The 22,179-nt window shown below is 38.9% G+C and overlaps 2 protein-coding genes across 3 annotated transcripts in view; one reads left to right on the forward strand and one right to left on the reverse strand.

The window, feature by feature from the left end:
* Positions 1–2,026: 2,026 nt before the first annotated feature.
* LOC141167496 (olfactory receptor 11L1-like) lies at positions 2,027–2,968 on the reverse strand. The gene has a single exon (XM_073654895.1). It carries the CDS (start codon positions 2,966–2,968, stop codon positions 2,027–2,029), a length of 942 nt encoding a protein of 313 aa, XP_073510996.1.
* Positions 2,969–19,748: 16,780 nt separating this feature from the next.
* LOC141167151 (uncharacterized) overlaps positions 19,749–22,179 on the forward strand; it is a 71,710-nt gene continuing 69,279 nt past the window's right edge. For both annotated transcript variants that reach the window (XR_012251405.1, XM_073654539.1), the window contains exon 1: positions 19,749–19,911. Coding sequence is in view for 1 of the 2 variants with exons in the window: in XM_073654539.1 (XP_073510640.1) it covers positions 19,803–19,911 (109 nt within the window). In the remaining variant the exon portion in view is untranslated. The remainder of the gene's footprint in view (positions 19,912–22,179) is intronic.

A 22,179-nucleotide genomic window follows, 5' to 3' on the forward strand; every position in this document is an offset into this window, starting at 1 on the left:
TCTTTTACAGCTGTCAACAACTCTGCAGCGGTGTGCTGTTTGTCACCTAAGCATATTAGCTTCAGCACAGCCTATTGCCACTTGGCTGAGGCTGTGCTGCAGTGCTTGCAGATTGCGACTGGTGTGGTCATTTCGGAAGCAGCGCCTTCCATTGCAGACATCTCCTGCCCTTCAGCAGTGCTGCTTTTATATTTACACAGCACATGCAATCCGTGTTTGATAAAGAGCTGAGTGTATAAGGCCGAAATGTCACATTCACTTTGGATTGCTTAGTGAAATAATGAAATAAATAATTTTTTTGCATCAATTTTGTGCAGAATTTTGAGTGACAAGTACTGTGATACAAATATTCATAGGGTGGAACCTTTACTTGTTCACCATTCATATTGAGTGCCGTATACTTATCTGGTTGGTGGCAATTGTGTCTCATCATGACCATCAACCTCTTGCGACAGTTTCTCACCATCGTCTTTGTGTGAACATGGCTGCTCAAATATTTGGGCATTGGTACATGTAATCTCCTCTTGCCTCACTTGAATCGGGCCAGGTAAGATGGCCAAAACTATAAATGGATAAGTGACCAGTTCTTCTGAATGTCCAAGTGTGGGATCAGTTGTCTCCTTGCACTCGGCATGGTAAGAGGAAGGCGGATCAGGGTGGAGAATATGTGATCCAGACTCAAGGCTACTGAGACTGGACCATGTGGAAGATGGTGGTGGAAAACTGACTGGAAGCTTTAGCTGCTATCCAAGCAAGAACTGTTTTACACTGCTCTGGCTTCAAGAGTGTTGTTCTGTGGCCTCGTAGAAGTTCGAACAGGAAGATAGTTTGACATAATGTGGGTGTTTGTTGTGCTCCCTCAGCAGGCACAGTTTCATATTTTCCATGGCCACAGCCTCTGCGTGCACCATCACCATCACGTTCACTTCCCTATCTCTTGCCACGTGCCTTGCCCATTTTAAATTGACTATAATAATTGGCACGTTCCACAAAATGTCTGTATTATTACCACAGTAATATGGGATCACATCTGATGGTGGAAAAGTGCTGCTTCCACAGTACAACAATGTGAATAAAATAAAAAAAATATGGCTGTATTTAAGCAAATGGAGCAGTAAAATTGTGTACTATATTGATTTTTAAGCTAATAATCAGGATTAAGAGAAAAAAAATAGCCCTGATATCTACGGCTATGTATATAAGTAATAGCAGAAGCAGACAGAATGTACAATGGACCCTATTGTGCTGTATACAGTGTCCACAATCTCTGCTTGCCTATCTCCTGCTATCACCAGGATTAATATACGTAGCTGGATTAGTCCTCAGAAGGACTGTTAGTTCAGATGTATGTATATATTGTTGTGTAATACCTATAACTAACTAATAAACCGCCAATTCTCTCTCTCACCCAGCAATACCTCTCCCAACTCTGTCTGTCTGAGGGGTAGACTGTGACAAGCATAGGGTCACAAGGTCTTATATAGACCCGAAGACGCTATGCGGCCAGGCAATCACTGTAATGCCACAAACAAACATGACTACAGCATTACAGTGAATGACAGGCAATCCCTGCATGTTAATTGGCTGTCTAAAGAGCGCCAAACATTTTGGGCTGGGACTCGAGCTCCTGTCCGAGTATCCAGGAATTACTTGCCGAGCATCGAGCATCTCGAACAATGAGATGCTCGGGCGAGTAACCACACTCGTTCATCACTAGTAAGTTTGTTTTGATACAAGCTGAGAAGAGTTAGAGTCTAAAGAAGGACCATAGAGAAACACCAAATGAAAGTGGTTGAAAGGGCATCATTCTCACTCTCTAATGGTCTGCTTAGAGGGAGGATAAGTGGACAGTCGTTGACTAGAGTGTGTTATGCGCATGATATCTACACTTTCCTTAGCATACTTGAGCTATTATATGTCATTGTTTCCCCACCTGCTAATAATTTGAGATGATTGTTGACCTGCTCCTTGCCTGTACCATAGACACAGAAAACTTGACTTCTTAAACTAGTGAATAGTTGGATATTTATTTGCATAAGTTTTTAATGAAAATGACAATTCTAGAAAACTGCCGTCGGATTTCTTCATTCCTGAAATAGTATATAAATGGATTTAACAATGGTGTACCTAAAGTATACAGAAGAGATAATATCTTGTTAATGTTATCGAATTGATCATGTGAAGGAAATAAATATATACTAAGCAGTGAACCATAATAGGTCCCAACAACAAGCAAGTGGGAGCTGCAGGTTGAGAAGGTCTTCTTTCTTCCTGTAGATGAGGGTATTCCAATGATTGTCCAGAAGATGGAGATGTAGCTACCTAGGACAGTTAGAAAAGGAAGCAGGACAATGATATTGACAAGGACAAATGTTTCAATGATGATGGGTGATACATCTGAGCAAGAAAGTTCTAACATCGGAAGGAAGTCACAATAGAAGTGGTTGATGGTCATACTACCACAAAAATCCAACTGGCAAAGCAATGAGATGGTTATGAGCATGAACAGAAAACCAAGTAACCATGACCATACTGCAAAAAGCAGGCAAAGCTTACTGTTCATGACTGAAGGGTAACGTAACGGGATGCAGATGGCCACATATCGGTCAAAGGACATGACAGTAAGAAGATAACATTCCGTGGTAGTGCAAGAAGCAAAAACATAGAACTGGATAAGACAACCAGAAAATGAGATGGTGCTTCCACCTTCTGAGGTTATGTGCATCATGTTGGGGACAATGTTTGAGGAAAATAGAAAATCACAAAGTGATAGGTGACTCAAAAAGAAGTACATGGGGGACTGCAAAAGATGACTGGTGGACACCATTGTGATGATGAGAAGGTTTCCAATAATGGTCATGATATAAATGTTGAGTACAAATATAAAGAAAAGTTTATTGTAGTTGCCAATACTCTGGAAACCAGTGAGGAAGAAATCTGTGACTATAGTTGAGTTTTTCGGAAACATGATCTGTAGGTATAAAAAGAACAAGTTTAATTGTTTTTTTTTTCTTTTTTTTTTTATAGAGAAGTAACTGTCCTATTGATTATTGTACAGGAATTTACGGATTTTACAATTTATTAGAATAGTCAATATGCCCCTTGTGATGTTAGTCACCATCAAAAATGCCCTTGGAGATTAGACTAACCTTAACTGGGCTGTCCATCCAGGGGCTGCAAAGCAGTCCCTTGGCCTGTCTATGTAGGAAGCAAGGACTTGTGTGCCTCTTATTCTATGTGTGTGGTCAGGGAAATACATAGAATCATGGAGCCCTATAGAAGAAGTTTTAATTGGGCCCCAACTTCCCCTCCCCAAAAAAATATTAAATAATTGTTGGGGTCACAGAAGAGCATATCTCACAACCACTTTCCAGCCTTTACATACTGTAGTAATTTTCCTACTGCCAAAGTCCAACATTCCTCTTTCATTGCCCACATAGAGTATGATGTGAACAAAAGTGCCCCCCAAGCACAGTATGGAACCCTCCATGGTGAATTCTTCCACATTAGCCTCCACATGCACAGTATAATGACCCTACTGTACCCCACCTCAACACCCAAGTCAAAGTGCAGTGACCCCCAACACAGTATGATCCCAACTGTGACCCCTACACAGCTCTCTATTCATTATAATGGGTCTACAGACAGTATAATGCACCTCCCATGGTCCCCCATACAATATATTGCATCTCCAATGGTCATCCATGCAATATTAAGCACCCTCCATGGTCCTACATACAATATAATGCACCCCCATGGTTCTCCTTGCAATATAATGCACCCCAAATGGTCCTTCATGCAATATAATGCACCCCCATTGTTCTCCATACAATATAATGCCCCCCATAGTCCTCCATACAATATAATACATCCCCCATGGTCCTGTGTACAATCTAATTTGCCCCCCCATGGTCCTGTATACAATATAATGCTCCCTTCCATGGTCCTCCATACAATATAATGCACCCCCATGGTCCTACATACAATATTATACACCCCCCATGAACCTCCAAATTCTATTATAGTCACCAATCACTGATTTAAAAAAAAATAAACACAATGCTCACCTCTCCTGGTTCCACCTGATGCTCCGGTCTGCTGAGCCTTTGGTGTAAAGAGACGCACATCTCAGAACTGCAGGCGCGATGTAATGACATCATTGGTCCCACTGCTTTGACACGTCAGACGCTGAGGAAGAATTATGGGAGTGGAAGTGTCTGCTGATGCTCCTCTTCCATCATCATTGCTCATGGCTTTGTCCTACCAAGTGTAAGAAAACTTGGTTTGAATTAAAGATCATGGGTTCTCCAGCAAGACAATGACCCAAAGCAGAAAGGAATTAATTCCTGGCATTCACGTGCTGAGTAAATAATTGCTGTTTTATTCAATTGCAAGTTCCATTTGGACATTTCAGCCTATCCCAGGCTTAACAACTTCTTTGTTGAAAAAAGCCTGGGACAGGCTGAAAGTACAAAATGGAACTTGCAATTGAATAAAACACCAATTATTTACTCAACACGTGAGTGCCAAGAATTACTTCCTTTCTGCATATTTCTACTCCATGAGCACCACAGAGTGTCGACCCGCCATCTCTTTTTTTCCAATGACCCAAAGCACGCAGACAAAAGTACACAGGAATGGATGAAAAAGAAAAAGTGGACTGTTTTAAAATGGCCATTAAAGAGTCCTGACCTCAATCCCATTGAAAATCTTTGGGGTGAGCTGAAATCGGGAAAAATAATCCTGCAAACATTCAAGAGCTTAAACAAACTGCAAAGAATGATGGGAGAAAACCCCAGCTGAGAAGTGCAAGAAGCTTATAGATGGCTACAAGAAATGTTTGGAGGCTGTCAGCAATGCCAAAGGGTGTGCAACCAAGTATTAATTAGAGGGCAACCAAGTATTAATTAGGGGGGCTGTATTGCTGCACATGCTGTTTATTCTGTTTCTTCTTTAAAATTGCAACATTGAAGTTGAAAAACAATGTTTTATTGTTCTAATACTTTAGACCAATAATTAAAAAATCCTGAGGATATAACTTTGGTACATTTCTATTTAGTTATGAAGATATTGTACAGTCTATGATAAAATGAATGGGGGCCAATAATGGGTAGCAGAATTATAGGTGGCATTATTGTAGGACATTAAGATCAGTGCTTAACATTCAAGGAACAGAGATGTGTGTCAGTTTACCACTGGGTTTATTAGTTTGAGCCTGAGATGCTAGACCATGAGAGAGATTATTCTGTGATCTACCTAATCCATTGCTTTCCTGATTTGTGACACTTTCCATCTATACCCAAACCAGTAATTTACTGAAATATTCAATTTTGCCTCGATAGGATACCATATGCCAATGAAATGGAAAGTTCCTTACTCTTCCTTTCAATACCCCTGAAGCACAGTATTTGAAAAGCACTTCATCACAAATGCAGAACATGTGTTGACCCCTATTCTAAGCTTGTGCCACATCATAAACTCTTCCCTCTCCAATCCGTCCTGAATGCAGCAGCCAGGATCATATTCCTGTCCAGCTGCTAAACTGATGCCTTTACCCTGTGCCAGTCATTGCACTAGTTGCCCATCCACTTCAGAGTTCAATACAAACTTATCACTCTGATCCACAAAGCTCTCCGCGGTTCAGCACCACCCTGCATCTCCTCCCTCTTCTCAGTCAACCACCCTACCCGTGCCCTCTGTTTTGCTAATGACCTAAGATTAACATCCTCAATAATCCAAACCTCCCATTCTCGTCTCCAAAATTTCTCACGTGCTGCGCCAATTCTTTGGAATGCACTACCCAGGACAATTCTATTAATTCCCAATACCCACAGTGCTAAGTGTGGCCTAAAAACACATTTCTTTAGACTGGCTTATCGCCTCACCATACTTATCTAACTATCCCCATTTTGCCCATACAAAGCTTTCTCATAGCATCTGTTCACACACCCTCCACTCACTTGTTTGCCCTCTGTGTCAGTACTTGTACAGATGCTGGCTGGTAACTGGTTCATGCAGCATTAATGTGAACCCTTCTATGTATTTTATTAATGGCTGGACCCTACAATGCAAGCATTTTTTAACATCCACCCTTCGTGTCTCCCCTATTTCTTATAGATTGTAAGCTTGCGAGCAGGACCCTCACTCCTCTTGATATCTGTCTATTTTTGTTCTATTCTATAATGTCTTTTTTGTTTGTACAACTCCCCTCTAAAATGTAAAGTTCTGCGGAATATGTTGGCACTGTAGAAATAAAAATAATTATTATCAAAGGCCCCTGCATGCATTTTCTTTTCTCCAGGCAGGCCCCTTTACCAAAAATCTCATCAGAATAGCTGACAAATCATGTTTCAATCATAATATATGATGGGGTCAGTTATCCACCAGTGTTTCTTTGACCTATGCAACATTGAAAAGTTTAAGAGTCTGATCTGAGATCTGAATAATGTCCTTTATGGTATGATTTCTCAATTCAGGGGGCTAAAATTACGTAAGTGGTTCAGAGACTTAGCTTATTTACGTGTCTCTTCTGAGGTGAGAACTAATACTGAGCGCTAATCTGGATTCTGATTTTATTTGTGTTGATCTATAGGGTGGGGATGGCTGTAAATGCAAAGGCAAAAAGATGTCTTGGTAGTACAGTTGTCAGAAGAAGTCACAATAATGGTCTGAGCAGAACTGAGAACAGAAAAAAAGAGAAAATCTAGGACAAAAGGAGACATCTCTTCTGAGTCAATGAATTTATAGAGGAGCTGGCACTTCTGCTAACGTGGCGGTTGTAGTAATTCCTTGCATTATTTTCAACCAATTTGAAGGCGGGCCCAGTATATTGAATATAGGCTTGTGTGGGTTTTTCTGCCAGCACTAGCCTTGTGATATACTGTATCTGTAGTGTAATAGTATCATATACTGTACCTTGTAGTTGTAATCACTCAGTTATGATGAAAGATTTCCTAAGTTGACTCTCTAGCAAGTTATCTTTCACGTATCTAATGTGTCAACAAAATTTTGAAAATTGCGCAAAAAATGTTTTAATGGACTAAATGGATGATGAGTAGAAGCTTAGTATTTCAACATACAATTAAATAAAAAACAGTAAAATATTTGCAATATTGTAAACAGACAATTGACATTTAATGAAGGTATTTTGCATAATGATAATTTAATTAGCTTTAATTTCATGAATAACCAATGAATCATGAATTATGAGTTATGTGTTTACTCTGTGATGTCTATATTGAAATAAAAAATAAATGAAATAAAAAATCATTATTATTATTATTGGATATCAATAAAGTGTTTATAAAACAAATATTGCAAAAGGTTTGCAAAGTGGAAACATAAAATAAAAATGGAATAAATCTGCAGAATACAATAGAAGAACTTGGATATTCTGGTTAAAAGTAATCTATAAAAGTAGTCCACAAAATCAAGCTGCAGTTCAAAAGCAAATAAGAAATGTTGTGCTTAATGAATCAGAGATAAAACCTGTCTTCTTAATGTAATATTACTCTTTGATAAATAACTTTGAGACCCCATTTAGAATGCAGGATTTTGCTTTGTGCTCCACATCGTAAAATGGATATTGTCGAGCGTAAGAGACTTGTGGTCTTCCTGATGAAGAAGTGAGTGCTTTCTGAAAACTGTTGAGAATAAAACCAAATTTTCCACTCAAATATCTCGAGTGTTTTCTTGCATCTCTGCCTGTTAATGAATGAGAATAACCTTGGCACTCAACAGCACCAGGAACTAGCGGTGGATACCACGTTCCTCCACCAGCCATTTGCACAGCTATTTCATAAGTACCAGCTCATGGTTTCAGACCTGAGCAGCTAAGGACACTGTGTCCTCTTTCCCCCTATCACCAATCTTTGATTACCCATCAGCAGTCTGTTTACTGATGAAGGTCAAATAGATCGAAATGTTTGTTTTGAATTTTATCACTACCACACTGCTCATTCACTCTGATTATAGTACAGACCAGTGTGACAATGATAGAGAATCTGCAGACAGAGAGAGAAAATGTTTCTAATAAAATAGCAGTGTCTCTGTGAGTAGCGTGTCCCCAGTCTCGGCCTGCACTTGTGGATTAGTAACATGCGTAGTTTTGGGGTTCAGCCACTTCGCTAGTTAGTAGAGTTCGCACGGGCAAGCTAATTCTTGCTCAAACATGAAGGCTTGAGTCCATAAGTCTTTAGCATAAAGGAAAACAAATAGACTTTCTCTGGCACAAAGGCATAACAAAACCAAAACAGTTCTTTCAGGTGATACAGGCTCACCCGTTTAAATTACAGTCAGCTCTTAGCCAGTCTCTAGCAGAGTCTGACCAACATACAACAATGTATCTTTCCAACTTAACTCCCAGACAACATCTGAAACAGTTCAGCTGCCTTTTTAATTTTCTGCACAGTCTAGATTGTAGATATGAGAGCAGCCAGTCCCACCCAGATCTTCTAACTGCTCCTAAAACCTGGACAGAAAAATCATGTTGCTTATAAAAACATAACAGCAACCTAATGTTGCTGGAATCTGCTCTCTGGGCTTCATTCAAATCACCAAGGCTAACCACTTAGGTGACACATATCTCGCACCAAGGATCAGTCCAGCTGTATCCTAACAGTGGTCAGAGGCATCAGTGAGAAGCTGTGCCATCCACATGATGGCAGTACGCTTCCATTGAAAAATAGGTACTGTATATCAATTGGGTTTGTAGATAAATATTGACTTTTGAAACAGCCAGTATCTAGCTTAAATACATACATACAGTATATATATATTTTTTTATATTTTAATAACACTATATTTTTGATCATAGATCCTATTTAAAGAGGAATAGGGAACATCCATTACATGTACGATAAAGCTGATTCTCAGATGTAGCATTTTTTAACCTTATAAATAGTTTACTAACATTTCAATGAGGCAAAAAAAATATTTGGAAGTAGAAAACTAACTGGACACAGCACAAGTCATTGAACAAGTCAATTTAGCTGTTATTTTCTGTACCAAGATATCTTACAGGATTAAGATTTGTGCATCATGTTAGGAAATGCTACATCTGTAGGGATTAATATAGGAAATGTTCTTTACTACAGAATACTAAATACTAAGAAGAAGTAATAGCAGATGCTAAGTCAGCATTTAAGGCCTGGATGCTGTTCTCAGAGCAAAGGCTGATGAATGTTAGAAGTAGCAATAACTCTTCTATAATTGATCAAAAAAGCTTGACCTTGATGGAATTCTATTTTTTAACCTATATGACTGTATAAATAAATAAATAAATAAATAAATAAAAAGCAGTATTTTAAGAAATGTTTTGCCTTTGATTTGTTTTCTAAAAAGCAAGCAAAAAAAAAACAACTTACTTGTGCTGATAGATTCAGTGTAGATCAGTCCACAGCCTGGAAAATCAAGTAATATATATAAATCCCGGTTATATATATTTATTGTTTAGGTAAAAATAGAATAACAGAACAAACAGAACACAAAGCATTTGCAGATTTCCCTTGTGGTCCAATTACATTTCAATGTGATACTGAGGATTCTGAGGTTTATAAAGTTTGTCTTTTACTTTCTTTGTTTTTTCTAAAAAGTTAGTAGATGAGCAAAAAAAAAGGAGGATGCAAAAACATTTTCATCTTTTTGAACAATGAGCTTCAGAGCGTGGGGCTTGACTAGGGTTTGACAACAGCCAAAGCTGTCATGTTTGACACATCATACAGTAGTGTTCAAAATAATAGCAGTGTGGAGTTTAATTAGTGAGGTCGATCATTCTGTGAAGAAAGAGGTGTAAATTAAGTGGCCCTTATTTCAGGGTGAAGACATGTTGTGCATGTGTTTCTCCTTGAAAGCTTGAGAAATATGGGTAGTTTGAGACATTGTACAGAAGAACAGCGTACTTTGATTAAAAAGTTGATTGGAGAGGGTAAAACTCATAAAGAAGTATAGACAATGATTGGCTGTTCTGCTAAAATTATCTCCAATGCTTTAAAATGGTAAGCAAATTCAGAGAGTCGTGAAAGAAAATGAAAGACTACCATTCGAATGGATCGAAGAATAGCCAGAATGGAAAAGACTCAGCCATTGATCTGCTCCAGGATGATCATAGACAGTCTCAAGTTACCTGTGAGGACTGTGACAGTTAAAAGACGCCTTTGTGAAGCTATCCTCTTAGCAAGAAGTCTCCGCAAACTCCCACTGTTAAAAAAAATATATGTACTGAAGTGGATACAATTTTACAAAGAACACATCAACTGGCCTATAGAGAAACATTTTGTGGACTGATGAAAGTAAAATTGTTCTTTTTGGGTCCAAGAGCCGCAGACAGTTCATCACACAACCCCAAACTCTCCATTCATGCCACAGTACACTCTGAAGATGGTGAAACATGGTGGGGCAAATATCATGATATGGGCATGTGTCTCTTACTATGTTGCCGGACCTATTTACTGCATATCAGGGATCATGGTCCAGTTTGCTTTTATTAAAATACTTGAAAAAGTCTGCCTTACGCTGAAGAGGATTTACCCTTGAATTGGGTGTTTCAACAAGACAATGACCCTAAACACACCAGTAAACAAGCAAAATCTTGGTTCCAGTCCAGCAAAATTGAGGTTATGGAGTGGCCAGCCCAATCCTCCGACCTTAATCCGATAAAACACTTGTGGGGTGACATCAAAAATGCCATTTCTAAGGCAAAGTTAACAAATGACAAAAATTTTGGGATGTAGTCAAAGTATCCTGGGCTAGACAATCAGTTGACAGGTGCCAGAAGTTGGTTGACTCTATACAACATAGATGTGAAGCAGTTCTAAAAAACTGTGGGTATAAAGCTAAATATTAGGTTAGTGATTCACAGGAATGCTAAATCCTCAAAAAAAGAGACGTATTGTGAGTTTGTAAAGACAAATGCAGACACTGCTATTTTTAAAAGCAGCCCAATGTTCATTTTTTGTTATTTTCTGCAAAGTAGTTAAAAATTATATAAATTTCTCTTCATGTTTTGAATTATAAAACAGTGTGCAATGTTCCCAATGCTGGAAATAAAATCTAATATAAAGATTTTGTGCTTATCTCATGTTTTTTAACACACTGCTATTATTTTGAAAACTAATGTAACTGTTATTATTAGGTGGCCTAGACAACAGCTCACTAGTGGGCCAGAGCAGATAATTTGGACTTCTGCTAGCTGCTATACTTCTCTCGGAGATTTCCTTTGAGACTATGCTTCTGGACAGTAATTTGCCCTTCTTGATGTAACCTTTTTTCTCCCATTACTTAGTCACCCACTCACACTAATAGACTATTTCTGTTACATTTTTATTTAATTTAACTTTTTTCTATATTTATGAATATAAGTATTTCTAGCTTGGCTCTCATTGTATCTATTCTTTATTGTGGCCAATAATGTAGTTGTTATGATACTGGTGTAGAACTGCTTTAAACCAGTGGCCGAAGGTGCACGAGAAGGAACAGCAAGTGGTACTAGAAGTTCTTGGAGTTAGCAAAAGGAGTTGCATGAATCAATCCATACATAGGTGAGAACAGTCTGGGTAAGAATGTTCAGGAGCTGGAGGCTGGTACTAGGCTAAGAGCTAGACACAATTCTCAAGAAATGAGTGAGAGATCCATGCTTCTTTAAGTAGGCCCAAACTGGAAAAAAGATGGATCCGACAGGTTCAGAATCTGCCATCTTAGTAAAAGGCAATTTCAGAACACAACAGCAGTCTCCAGTGGTAAGGAGTGATATTGCAGCACAATTAAGGTGAACTATAACAGCCACTAGTGGTCAAACTGTAGAAGGATAAGAGGAATTCTGACAGTAGTTCTGTGTATGTGTTTTTATGTGACATCTTAATTGAAAACTAGTGCACATATTCTATTCTTGTTATATTCAATACCTGAGATTACAGTTGTGCATATTTTTGGAGGAATTTCTCTGGTTTTATGCAAATAGGTTTCGCTTAGCATGGGGTTTATCTTATCATGGACTTCCCTTTGTTTTTTTGCCACGTTCTTAGGTGTTTGTAATTGTTTGGTGTTTTTGTATATTTGTATAAATTTAAATATTTTGCTGATCCTTACCGCATCTGTGCTCTGTTTCATGCTTGTTTCTATATGAGTTCACATACATGCTTTAAGATTTATGTGATTGATCCAGTGAAATGCTGCATATGTTCTGCAAGGCTGTGCAATTTACCAGACAAGAACCAATGCAGGTCTATTCTGCTAAAAGAGTAGATCATGTGAAGGACTCAAGAACAGCAATATCGACGGAAGACTGCGAGTGTGAAGAGAGTGTGTAACTAGTGTTACATCATTGCTGGATAACAAACATCAACCTCTCTTCAAGGTTATTTTAATCCCTACAATTAAAATACACTAACAATTTTAGTGGTGAACAAGAACATCTTTTTCTATAACTGATTGGAGAGCCACAATCTAGTGCTAGTACTAATTAAAGAGGTATATCACATCAGTTGACTTAATCCTCACAATCAGTAACTGTGGGCTCTAAATCGCTATCAGAGCAATTTGGTTGGAGTACTATCGTCGGCATTTGTCTTTTAAGTATCAAAAAGGGACATGAAAAAACATAGCAAAGCAGGTAAAGACTCTACGGGACTGGAAAGGTCACACACCGAAGACATCAAAGATGAGTACTACTAATGGAGTTTCTAGTTCTCTCTTTCTGTTACCCATGTCTTTGGGGGTACTACATGGCTCAGTATTCAGTCTCCTTCGGTTCTACATTTACCTCTATGGCCAACCCAACATATCTCTCTTTTTTGTACTATGTACAATGGTGTGAAAAACTGTTTGCCCCTTCCTGATTTCTTATCATTTGGCATGCTTGTCACACTTAAATGTTTCAGATCACAAAACAAATTTAACTATTAGACAAAGATAACACAAGTAAACACAAGATTCAGTTTTTAAATGAAGGTCTTTATTATGAAGGGAAAAAGAAATCCAAACCTACAGGGCCCTGTGTGGAAAAGTTATTGCCGCCCCTTAAAACATAAATTAACAATTTATGAGACTATCTAGATTATCTAGCTAGATTAACTGAGCCTGACATATTTCCTTATCCTTCCTTCTTTATCATAATCTGCTCCTACATCCAGACTATCATTATCTTATTAAAGCCATAATATTTTTTTGCCGCACTAGTGCATGGCCTAGGGATTCATATGACTCAGTTCTCATCTTTAGCACAGACATACACTCCCTTATTTCCTCTTAGCTTCTTAATGACAGTCCCCACACTGAAGACCACACACTACTGAACACACTTTATATTACATCAAAGAACAATATCAATATTCTGTGCAGAATGATGTAACATCCTCTATCTACCTTCTATCTCTATTTTGACCAAGAGTCAAACAGGCAAACACCTCTCTAATTTATCCTTATTTATGTTGTGTCACATCTTCAAATTCTGAAAAACTTACCACTATAGATGATCTTTTGAAATTCAAATTCGCGGACGTCTTCAAATTTTCTAAAAGATTTTTATTTGCGGCAAATACATTTTCCGAAAAATCAAACAACAAAAAACATCCTGTAATTGTCTTGAAAATATACATAACATATGTGTATAATTCTGTGAGTTCCCCTAAGAGACAATTGAACCTGTTTTGAGATTAGTAATAGGGATGAGCGGACCTGTAGAAGTTCGGGCTCATCGAGTCTAGCCGAACTTTAGTCCAAAGTTGGGTTGTTCGGTTTGGGTACCAGATCTTGAACCGAATTTGACCCCATGCCCGAACCCCATTTAATTCAATCGGGACCCAAACTTTGGTGCTGTGAAATGGCTGTAAAATAGTCATAGTAAGGAAGCAAAATGGAGGTAAGAGAAGGACAATTACCCTGCAAACAAATGTGGATAGGGAAATTACTTAATATAACATATATTAAAAATATTTTAAAAAAAGGACCAGGAGGCAGAGCTCCAAGTGGAGCAGATCCGTCCCTGTGTAGTTACAGTATTTGTTAATCAATAATAAAATGAATGAAAAAAAAATGACGCATGGTCCCCCCAATTTTTAATAACCAGCCAAGGGAAAGCAGCTGTATATCATTGATGTCATCAATTCCTCAATGCCCCTGTCTGGTTCCCAGGTTTTGTCCAACATAGAATTGTTATCATCATCATCTTCATCAACATCATCCTCTTCATCATCCATGATTCAACTGATTGATCCCTGTGCTTGAAATGACCAGCACGCCTTGCCCCCTCCTCTTATCTGATTCCCACCAAAGGGTTTGCTCTGACTCAGAGTGCTACAACAGTGCCCCAACCACCTCGGTTCACAGATTGGCATTAGAATTGTGTTATCCATGTCATTTGGCACCATGGCTTCTGAGAACAAAGGATAACTCTTCATGCCTTCCATAATATTAAATAGAAGAAATTTATCCAATGTAGTATGTTCTTTAGCCCCCAGGATGCTGTGAATTAGGGCATTTTTTAATCAGAATAAAAACAGGTATCATTGGTGGATTTTAAATTCCGCTATGCACAACCCTTCACTCCTGGGCGGTTTTCTGTTTTTTTTTTTATTTTTAATTTTCTTCTTTTTCTCCACTTCTTCCAAGAGCCATTACTTTTTTAATATTTCTGTCAATACTTGTTTTTCATGTGACGAGTTGTACTTTCCAATGGCACTGATCGCTTGTGCTATACATAGCAGTGCTTCAGCTGTCATGACAGCAAATCAGCACCCAATGATCACGTCAAGGGCGGCTGATGGGAGCATGAAATAATGTGCACCCCTTTCGGTGCATGTTAAATCCTACTGTCTTAGATTACCAGCTCGTTTTTACAGGTTAACATCTGTGGGCATAGCACCACTCTACCCACAGCTGTTAAAGGCACATGATGGCTGATCAGCTGTCATGTGTCAGTAAAGATGCGGGCTCACACGCTGAGACAGGGACGCGACATGTGGCGTAAATATACATCATATGTCGTGATGGTGTTGACTGATATGGTGGCAGAGGCAGACTGAGTATAACACTGACTCCAGCTGATGTTGTCGCTGTCAGAGGCTACATCACCCTACTGTGAATAAGATGAGAAATGGGACATATACTTCATTACACACAATGTGACTTGTATTAGATATTATTACAGCTGAGATGGTTGCTACCAACAAAGAAAGAGAAAAATAAAGTCTTTACTTTTGTTCTTTGGAAAAAAAAAATGTTAATGTTCAATGAGCTTTAAACATGAAACACATGGACTATCATTAGTCACCTAAGAAAATCTTAACCTCTCTCATTGTTCTATTATCTTTACCTTAAAAAGATATTATTACTAGAACTGCTATCATAGCTGCATGGCTACATAGGTTGAAAAAAAACACAGATTCATCAATTCGACCTTCCTTGACCAATTATACTTTCTTTATTGTTAGATTATTTATGAATTACCTTTACATTTGTTGTGAAAAAACATCCAGTCCTTTTTTAAATTCTGATATGTTAAAGTTTCTGCATGAGCCAGAATGCAAACTTTTTGTATTTTGCTTTCGCGCGGATGAAGCAAAGTGGTGGCAGCTGGCTGCTATTTTCCTGAATAGTAGAACACTTATCGACATCTTACTGCCCATTTCTCTACCCCTACACGCCTCACTGTCACCTGTCACGTCTTCCCTGCATCTTCAGATCACTGCCACACACTTGATAATCCATGGGTCTCTCCTGCTGGGTCAAGGATTCCGGCTTTCATGCCCGGTAGGATTCTATGCAAGCGCGCGAAAGATCACGGCATCATGATGTCACAACATGCATCAGACCCTCTTAGGCCACATTAAAACTGGAAATTCAAGCATAGTGTGTGAGGCTGAAGGATTTCAGGCCCAGTAAAGATGATCTGAAGATGCAATGACAACCAGAGCGGAAGGGCCAGAGAGATGAGTAGTAAGGTGACTAATGTTTTTTTGTTTTTTACATCTTACATATTTTATTCCTCCCTTCTCTTTAATTCAATACCCATTATAGTATGTCTCCATCCCCAAATTCAATGCCAGTCACAGTCCAATGTGTTCTCTCCCCTCAACTGTGTTCCCACCTCATCGATTTATTAAAAGTCACTGTTCTGTGCGTTCTTCATCCATCAACTGTGCTCTCTCCTATTTGTACGCTAATAGAAAAAAAAAAAATTATAATGAGGGCAGCCTAGCCATGGGCCATCCAGGAGCCTCCAACCCGAAGCAGTAGCCCAGATTGCCCTTATTGCAATCCATACATGTGTACTTCACAAAGGAATACACACATACAAGATATTTATATTTGCCACAATTATGATACAATTTATGATGCAATAATTGATATAGCTTGGCATTGTTTACTTCCAACGCCTTCTACATCCCTCTATGTCACTCCTCCATGTGCAAATTTGTCCTTTACACACTCATTTCTATCTCTATTTTCCTCATGTTCTATGTTCAGTCAGACACATGCATATATTCTGTAGTCTTCACCACAACCTTCTCCTGTATATACAGCATATACCATAGGATCAGTCTCTTTTACCAGGTAGCACCGCATTATGTTAATTTTCCATCTAAGCACCACAGATCTCTATTTACTTTCAATAGGGTTTGATCCTTTGCATCCTGATTACTGCGATTAAAACAATGTACCTAGATTCCTCATATCCACTCTGATAGCAAGATGTGTATGAAAGTGAGCATGAGCGATACAGGTCAGTGTAGCACCCGGACTAGAGATAAGCAAATCTTCAGAAATTCAAATTTGCTGAAATGTAAAAAAAATGTGACTCATATTGAATACATTTGTACAAATTTCAGTACCAAGAAGCATTTATTAGATTTTAAAATACACATGAGGGAGAGAAGAGAGAGAGAGAGATCCTCGCTGACCACAAAAGCTTACACTCTACAGAAGAGAGAGAGGACCCCACTGACGATAAGAGCTTACACTCTACAAGAGAGAGAGAGGACCCTGCTGAACTTAAGGGTTTACACTCTACAGGAGAAAGAAGGAACCTACTGACCATAAGAGCTTACACTCTACAGGAGAGAGAGCTCCTCACTGACAATAAAAGCTTACACTCTACAGGAGAGAGAGGACTCCAATGACCATAAGAGCTTACACTCTACAGGAAAGAGAGGATCCAACTGACCTAAAGAGCTTACACTCTACAGGAGAGAGAGGACCCCGCTGACCATAAGAGCTTACACTCTACAGGAGAGAGTGGACCCCGCTGACCATAAAAGCTTACACTTTAAAGGAGAGAGGACCATGTTGACCATAAGAGCTTACTCTCTACAGAATAGAAAATGTAAGATACAGGGAGAGAACCCCACTGACCATAAGAATTGGCAAATCATTTGAGAACTCCACTGACCATAGGAGTTTGCACTCTACAGGAAAGAGATAGCACCCCTCTGACCGTAAGAGCTTACACTCTACGGGAGAGAGAAAGACTCCACTTACCAAAAGGGTTTACTCTCTACAGGAGAGAAAGGATCCGGCTGACCATAAAAGCTTACACTCTACAGGAAAGAGATGACCCCACTGACTATAAGAGCTTACACTCTACAGGAGAGAGAGGACCCCACTGACCTTAATATCTTATCTTTAGTGAGGATCTACTGTATCTCTCCTGTAGAGTATAAGAGCTTACACTCTACAGGAGAGAGAGAGTACCCCACTGATCATAAGAGTTTACACTCTACAGAAAAGAGAGAGAGAGAAGACCCCATTGATCATAAGAGCTTACACTCTAGAGGAGAGAGAGAGAACCCCGCTGACCATAAAAGCTTATACTCCACAGGAGAGAGAGAACTCCACTTACCATAAGAGCTTACACTCTACAGGAGAGAGAGAACCCTGTAGATCATAAGAGCTTATACTCTACAAGAGAGAGAGAACCCTGCTGACCATAAGAGCTTAAAATCTGCAGGAGAGAGAGGACCCCTCTGACCATAACAGCTTACACTTTACAGGAGAGAGAGAGGACCGTGCTGACCATAAGAGCTTACACTCTACAGGAGAAAGATAAATACTCAGTGACTCTGGAGATGGAAAATGACTATGCCGTGCAAACTGTGCTCCACTGGGTATCACTGATCTCTAAAGGTCCCAGTGCTGACCATCACTGTACTAGGTATGATAATCTGCTAGATGTCATAGCTCGAGGGGAATATTTGGAAGCTCGCACAGCAATGACTGATGATGTTTAAAACAAAAAACCTAAAGATATGAACTGGAATATAGTCTGGTGTACGTGCAGCGTGTAAGGGCATGTTTTTTGATCAAAAATATGTCAACTAACACAATATATTATTTTCATGCACTGTTGCTATTTATTTATTGACTGCAGGGTATTTGATCATTTTGCTTTTGTCTTGGGTTTTGTACGATGATGTTTATCTGTACTCTTTTCAATGTGAAAATAGCACCGGACACGTTTTTCTTTTGTGTGCACTGCAACCAGAATTGTAAAATGTTATAATTTGCGAATTCCAGGAATATTGGCTCGAAATCTCCCCTCCACGAATAGATCGTTTCGTTTCTAACCCTGACATTTATTAATCCTATGTGACTGTTAAAATTGCTGAATAGCATTGAAGAAGTCCAGTTAGTTAAGGGTTAAGTGTGTAGATGACTGAAGTGAGACTGGGCAGAGAGTGTGCTGGCCAAAGTTACTTAGGGTCTGGTAGGATCTATTCTATCAAATGGCTGGAAGACTAATTTGAATGGGGTGTCTCCTCTCAAGTTACAGAGGAGAGATTGACTCTGTGACTGTCCCAGGTGGAGAAAGCCATGCCGGCTCATGAGGAAAGGTAGAGAGTTGCTTTCCTAGTAGACTGTTCCTTTATGTAGCCACCACTCTTCAGTTTGTTTTTTCCATTTTCTGAAGATACTATAGAGGGCCTTTTGGGGAAATGTCAAATACATTGCATGAATCTGGACAGTGCACATAGAAGATTAGTCTGGATTAGAGATGGGCAAATATGTTCGAAAGGAATTGAATTCTGCCCAAATTTTACAAAATTCTACAGAAAACAGATTTTTTGGTAATTCGCTTGTCCTATCTCCCTGGCCGCCATGAGCAGAAGGCCATCAAATGTAAAAAAATACATAAAAAGGTAACTCTCCTCCCTTCTCACCTCTCCAACCACCTCACTGCTCACTATCCACCGTCCAGTCCTCAGAGCACCTTCTTTACAATATCGTATGTTGTATCTCATGAGACTTCATTTTTAAAAGTGACTTCTGATTACAACCAGACCTTGGAGGACATTGTACTTCTTAAGGTCGTGGCAAACATTATGTCATCACAACTTCATGAGCTTAAGATGTGCCGGGGAGGTTGAGGCCTAGTTGTAGCCAGATGTCCCAATCTAGAGGGGAGACAGCAGAAATGTGGAATATGAGAGCAAAGAGAAGATCTAACAAAAAGCAACCTGCATTCCTAGATATAACCAATAATATACAATGGTGGAGTTCTGGGTTACTACATGTAGTTTCAGCCCTTTCTATTTTAGGACACATCAATGTCATTGATTTGAATATTTTGCAATATTTGCATACATTTAACAAGTTCTTTTCCTCAAATTCTCATGGTAAATTCATTTTATCTAGGCGCTGGAGAGTATTTCTTATGCAGTCTGTCATTATCATATCACATTATTGCAAGTTGGCATCTCGCCCATTCTTCAGACCTGAGAATTTTGCTCACCACTCCCATGTATTTCCTTGTTGTTTCATAACCTAACTTGATATTTAAGTCTGACATCTCCATCAAAGTAAAACATTTGATGAAGTTTGTGATTCCCCAAACAATGGAAATTCAACCTATCTACCGAATCCATCCATCCTTCTCCCCGAAGAAGAGTGGAACAGAACTGGATCAGACATTGACCATTGGTGAGTTGATATTTTGCAATGCAGTGATGAACCTAAAAGTAAGTGTTGCTGAGAGGATTAAGCATGGTTTAGTATGGGTTACTCTAGTATTTTGGAGATAGTATGGTGATTTTTTATGAGAATTTATAGGTAGGTTTGCCCAAAATACTGATCTTTAACCTTTTAAGCCTCAGCTTGACCATTGTCCATTCTGGACCCATGAATCACAGGGGTATCCTTATTTGTTAAGCCAATAAATAAGGCAAAAGGACAGTACACACTTACAGGGGCCATTTACTATCTCTTGAAGACTCCAATGATAGAATAAAGTATAAGCAAAGTTTTTGTTAGTTTTTGCTCGGTGATGACCTTTCTCCCCCTTAGCTGTATCGATCACAATATGAGTACAATGTCCGTGAGAAGAAAATCCTGTAAACGAAGATAAATGGCAAGTAAAGGGGTTTCTATTTTATTTCCCCCTCAGTCTATCCTACTTACTTCCGTCATAGACGTGAATGGAGCAATCCCAACTTTGCATTCTTACTCCTTTTGATTATGGCAAACTTGATGAGACTCACAATATCTCTGCTGACCACATAGCTGCGGTGGATTTGCCATAAAAGAGTTAGGAATACTCCATATTACAGGAGCGCAATGACCATTCAATCCGACCATTCATTTGTAAGATGTACTGGAAAAATAAGCCTGGTCCATAGAAGGGACATAGACTAGATCAACTGAGAGGACTTTCAGGGTCTGAGGCTAATGTCTTGATGCCAGATTCCACAAGACAACTGCATTGTTGTGGTCTTATCGTACACTTGTCTCTATGGCTAAAAGCTATTTGCCCCATATAGTAGCTAGAACTAAACAATATTAGATAGAAAGGTGTTCTATCTCTCTCGTCAAAGACCTTTCTGGCAATGACCCATTTTTTACAAATTGACATGTGTAGGAGTGGACACAGACAACTCAAGGTCCCTGTGCAGAACTACAACCTCTAGGTCCCCTTCCAGCTGGCCCCTTGAAAATTACAATATAAATTTTTAGGGACTAAAGAAGACCGTGGAGAGGAGCAACACATGTTTAATGGCTATGGCCAAAGTGGGTCACTTAACCCATTTTGGACACTGTGAAGATGATTAGGCTGCACAAGCTTTATGCCTGCCCTGAACATGTCTCACTTTATGGTAATAACTTTGGAAAGCTTCTACTCCTTCCAGTGACTGAGACTGTTTTTTTGAGGCACATTGTACGTTATGCTAGTGGTAAATTTAGGTTGACATGATCACTTTTTTTATGAAAATATCTGAAATTTTCAATAAAATTTAGAAATAGCAGTTTTCAACTTTTAATTTCTATGCCCTTTACACTGATATTAATACAACACAAAATAATTAAAGCGGTTGCCTCCTTTCAGAGAATATTTCTCTCTAGTTCATTCCTTTAAATAGTAGGATGACCCCCACATGGCCCTCCAAACAGTATAATGGCATAAAGTACTCATTACCATTAATTAAAAAAAAAACTCACCTATCCACGCTCCCCCGCTGCTCTGGTCTCTGCAGCGTGTGGCCTTATACTGTGTATAGCTCTGCACAGTGGTTGCAATGTAGAATCATCATTGTGCTCACTGCGATGAGACGTCAGATGCAAAGGGAGAAAGATGGAGGAGGGAGCCCTGTACATCATTGCTATCAACTGTATCTGCATCCAGGATACAAATACAGTTGAAAGTGTGATACCATGCACGGAGGTCCAGGTGCTGCAGTGCTGGTACTGGGCCCCCCGCTCCCGACTTATGGGCCCAATAACATCCTCGTGATATGCCCCTATTAGTGATACACCATTGCAACTAAGTTATACTATTCATTTTTTTCTGTTTATCTGTTTTGCAAGGGGTTCATTGAGTAGGAAAAAAATGTGAGTATTTTATATTTATTTTAATTATGGATACATTGATATTAATTATATTAAAATACGCTACAATGTAATATTTAGTTTGTGTGAGATAAAACTTTCATGAGCTTTTCAGATGCCTAAATAAAGGGTCCCTTTCATAACTTACCAAAACACATGCCATATGCGTACAGTGGCATGTAAAAATTTGGGCACCCAAGGTCAAAATTACTCGTATTGTGAACAGTTAAGCAAGTTGAAGAAGAAATGATCTCTAAAAGGCCTATTGTTAAAGATGACACATTTGCTTTGTATTTTAGGCAAAAAATATATATTTATATTTTTATGTTTTACATTTTAAAAATTACAAAAAGTAAAATGGGCCGGTGC

This window comes from Phyllobates terribilis, unplaced genomic scaffold, assembly GCF_046119375.1.
Source record: "Phyllobates terribilis strain yellow unplaced genomic scaffold, ASM4611937v1 Scaffold_11__3_contigs__length_659146591, whole genome shotgun sequence".
NCBI classification, from domain to species: domain Eukaryota; kingdom Metazoa; phylum Chordata; class Amphibia; order Anura; family Dendrobatidae; genus Phyllobates; species Phyllobates terribilis.

Excerpts from the sequence above, each read along its gene's own strand:
- LOC141167496 (XM_073654895.1), bottom strand. The coding sequence starts at position 2,968 with ATGTTTCCGAAAAACTCAACTATAGTCACAGATTTCTTCCTCACTGGT.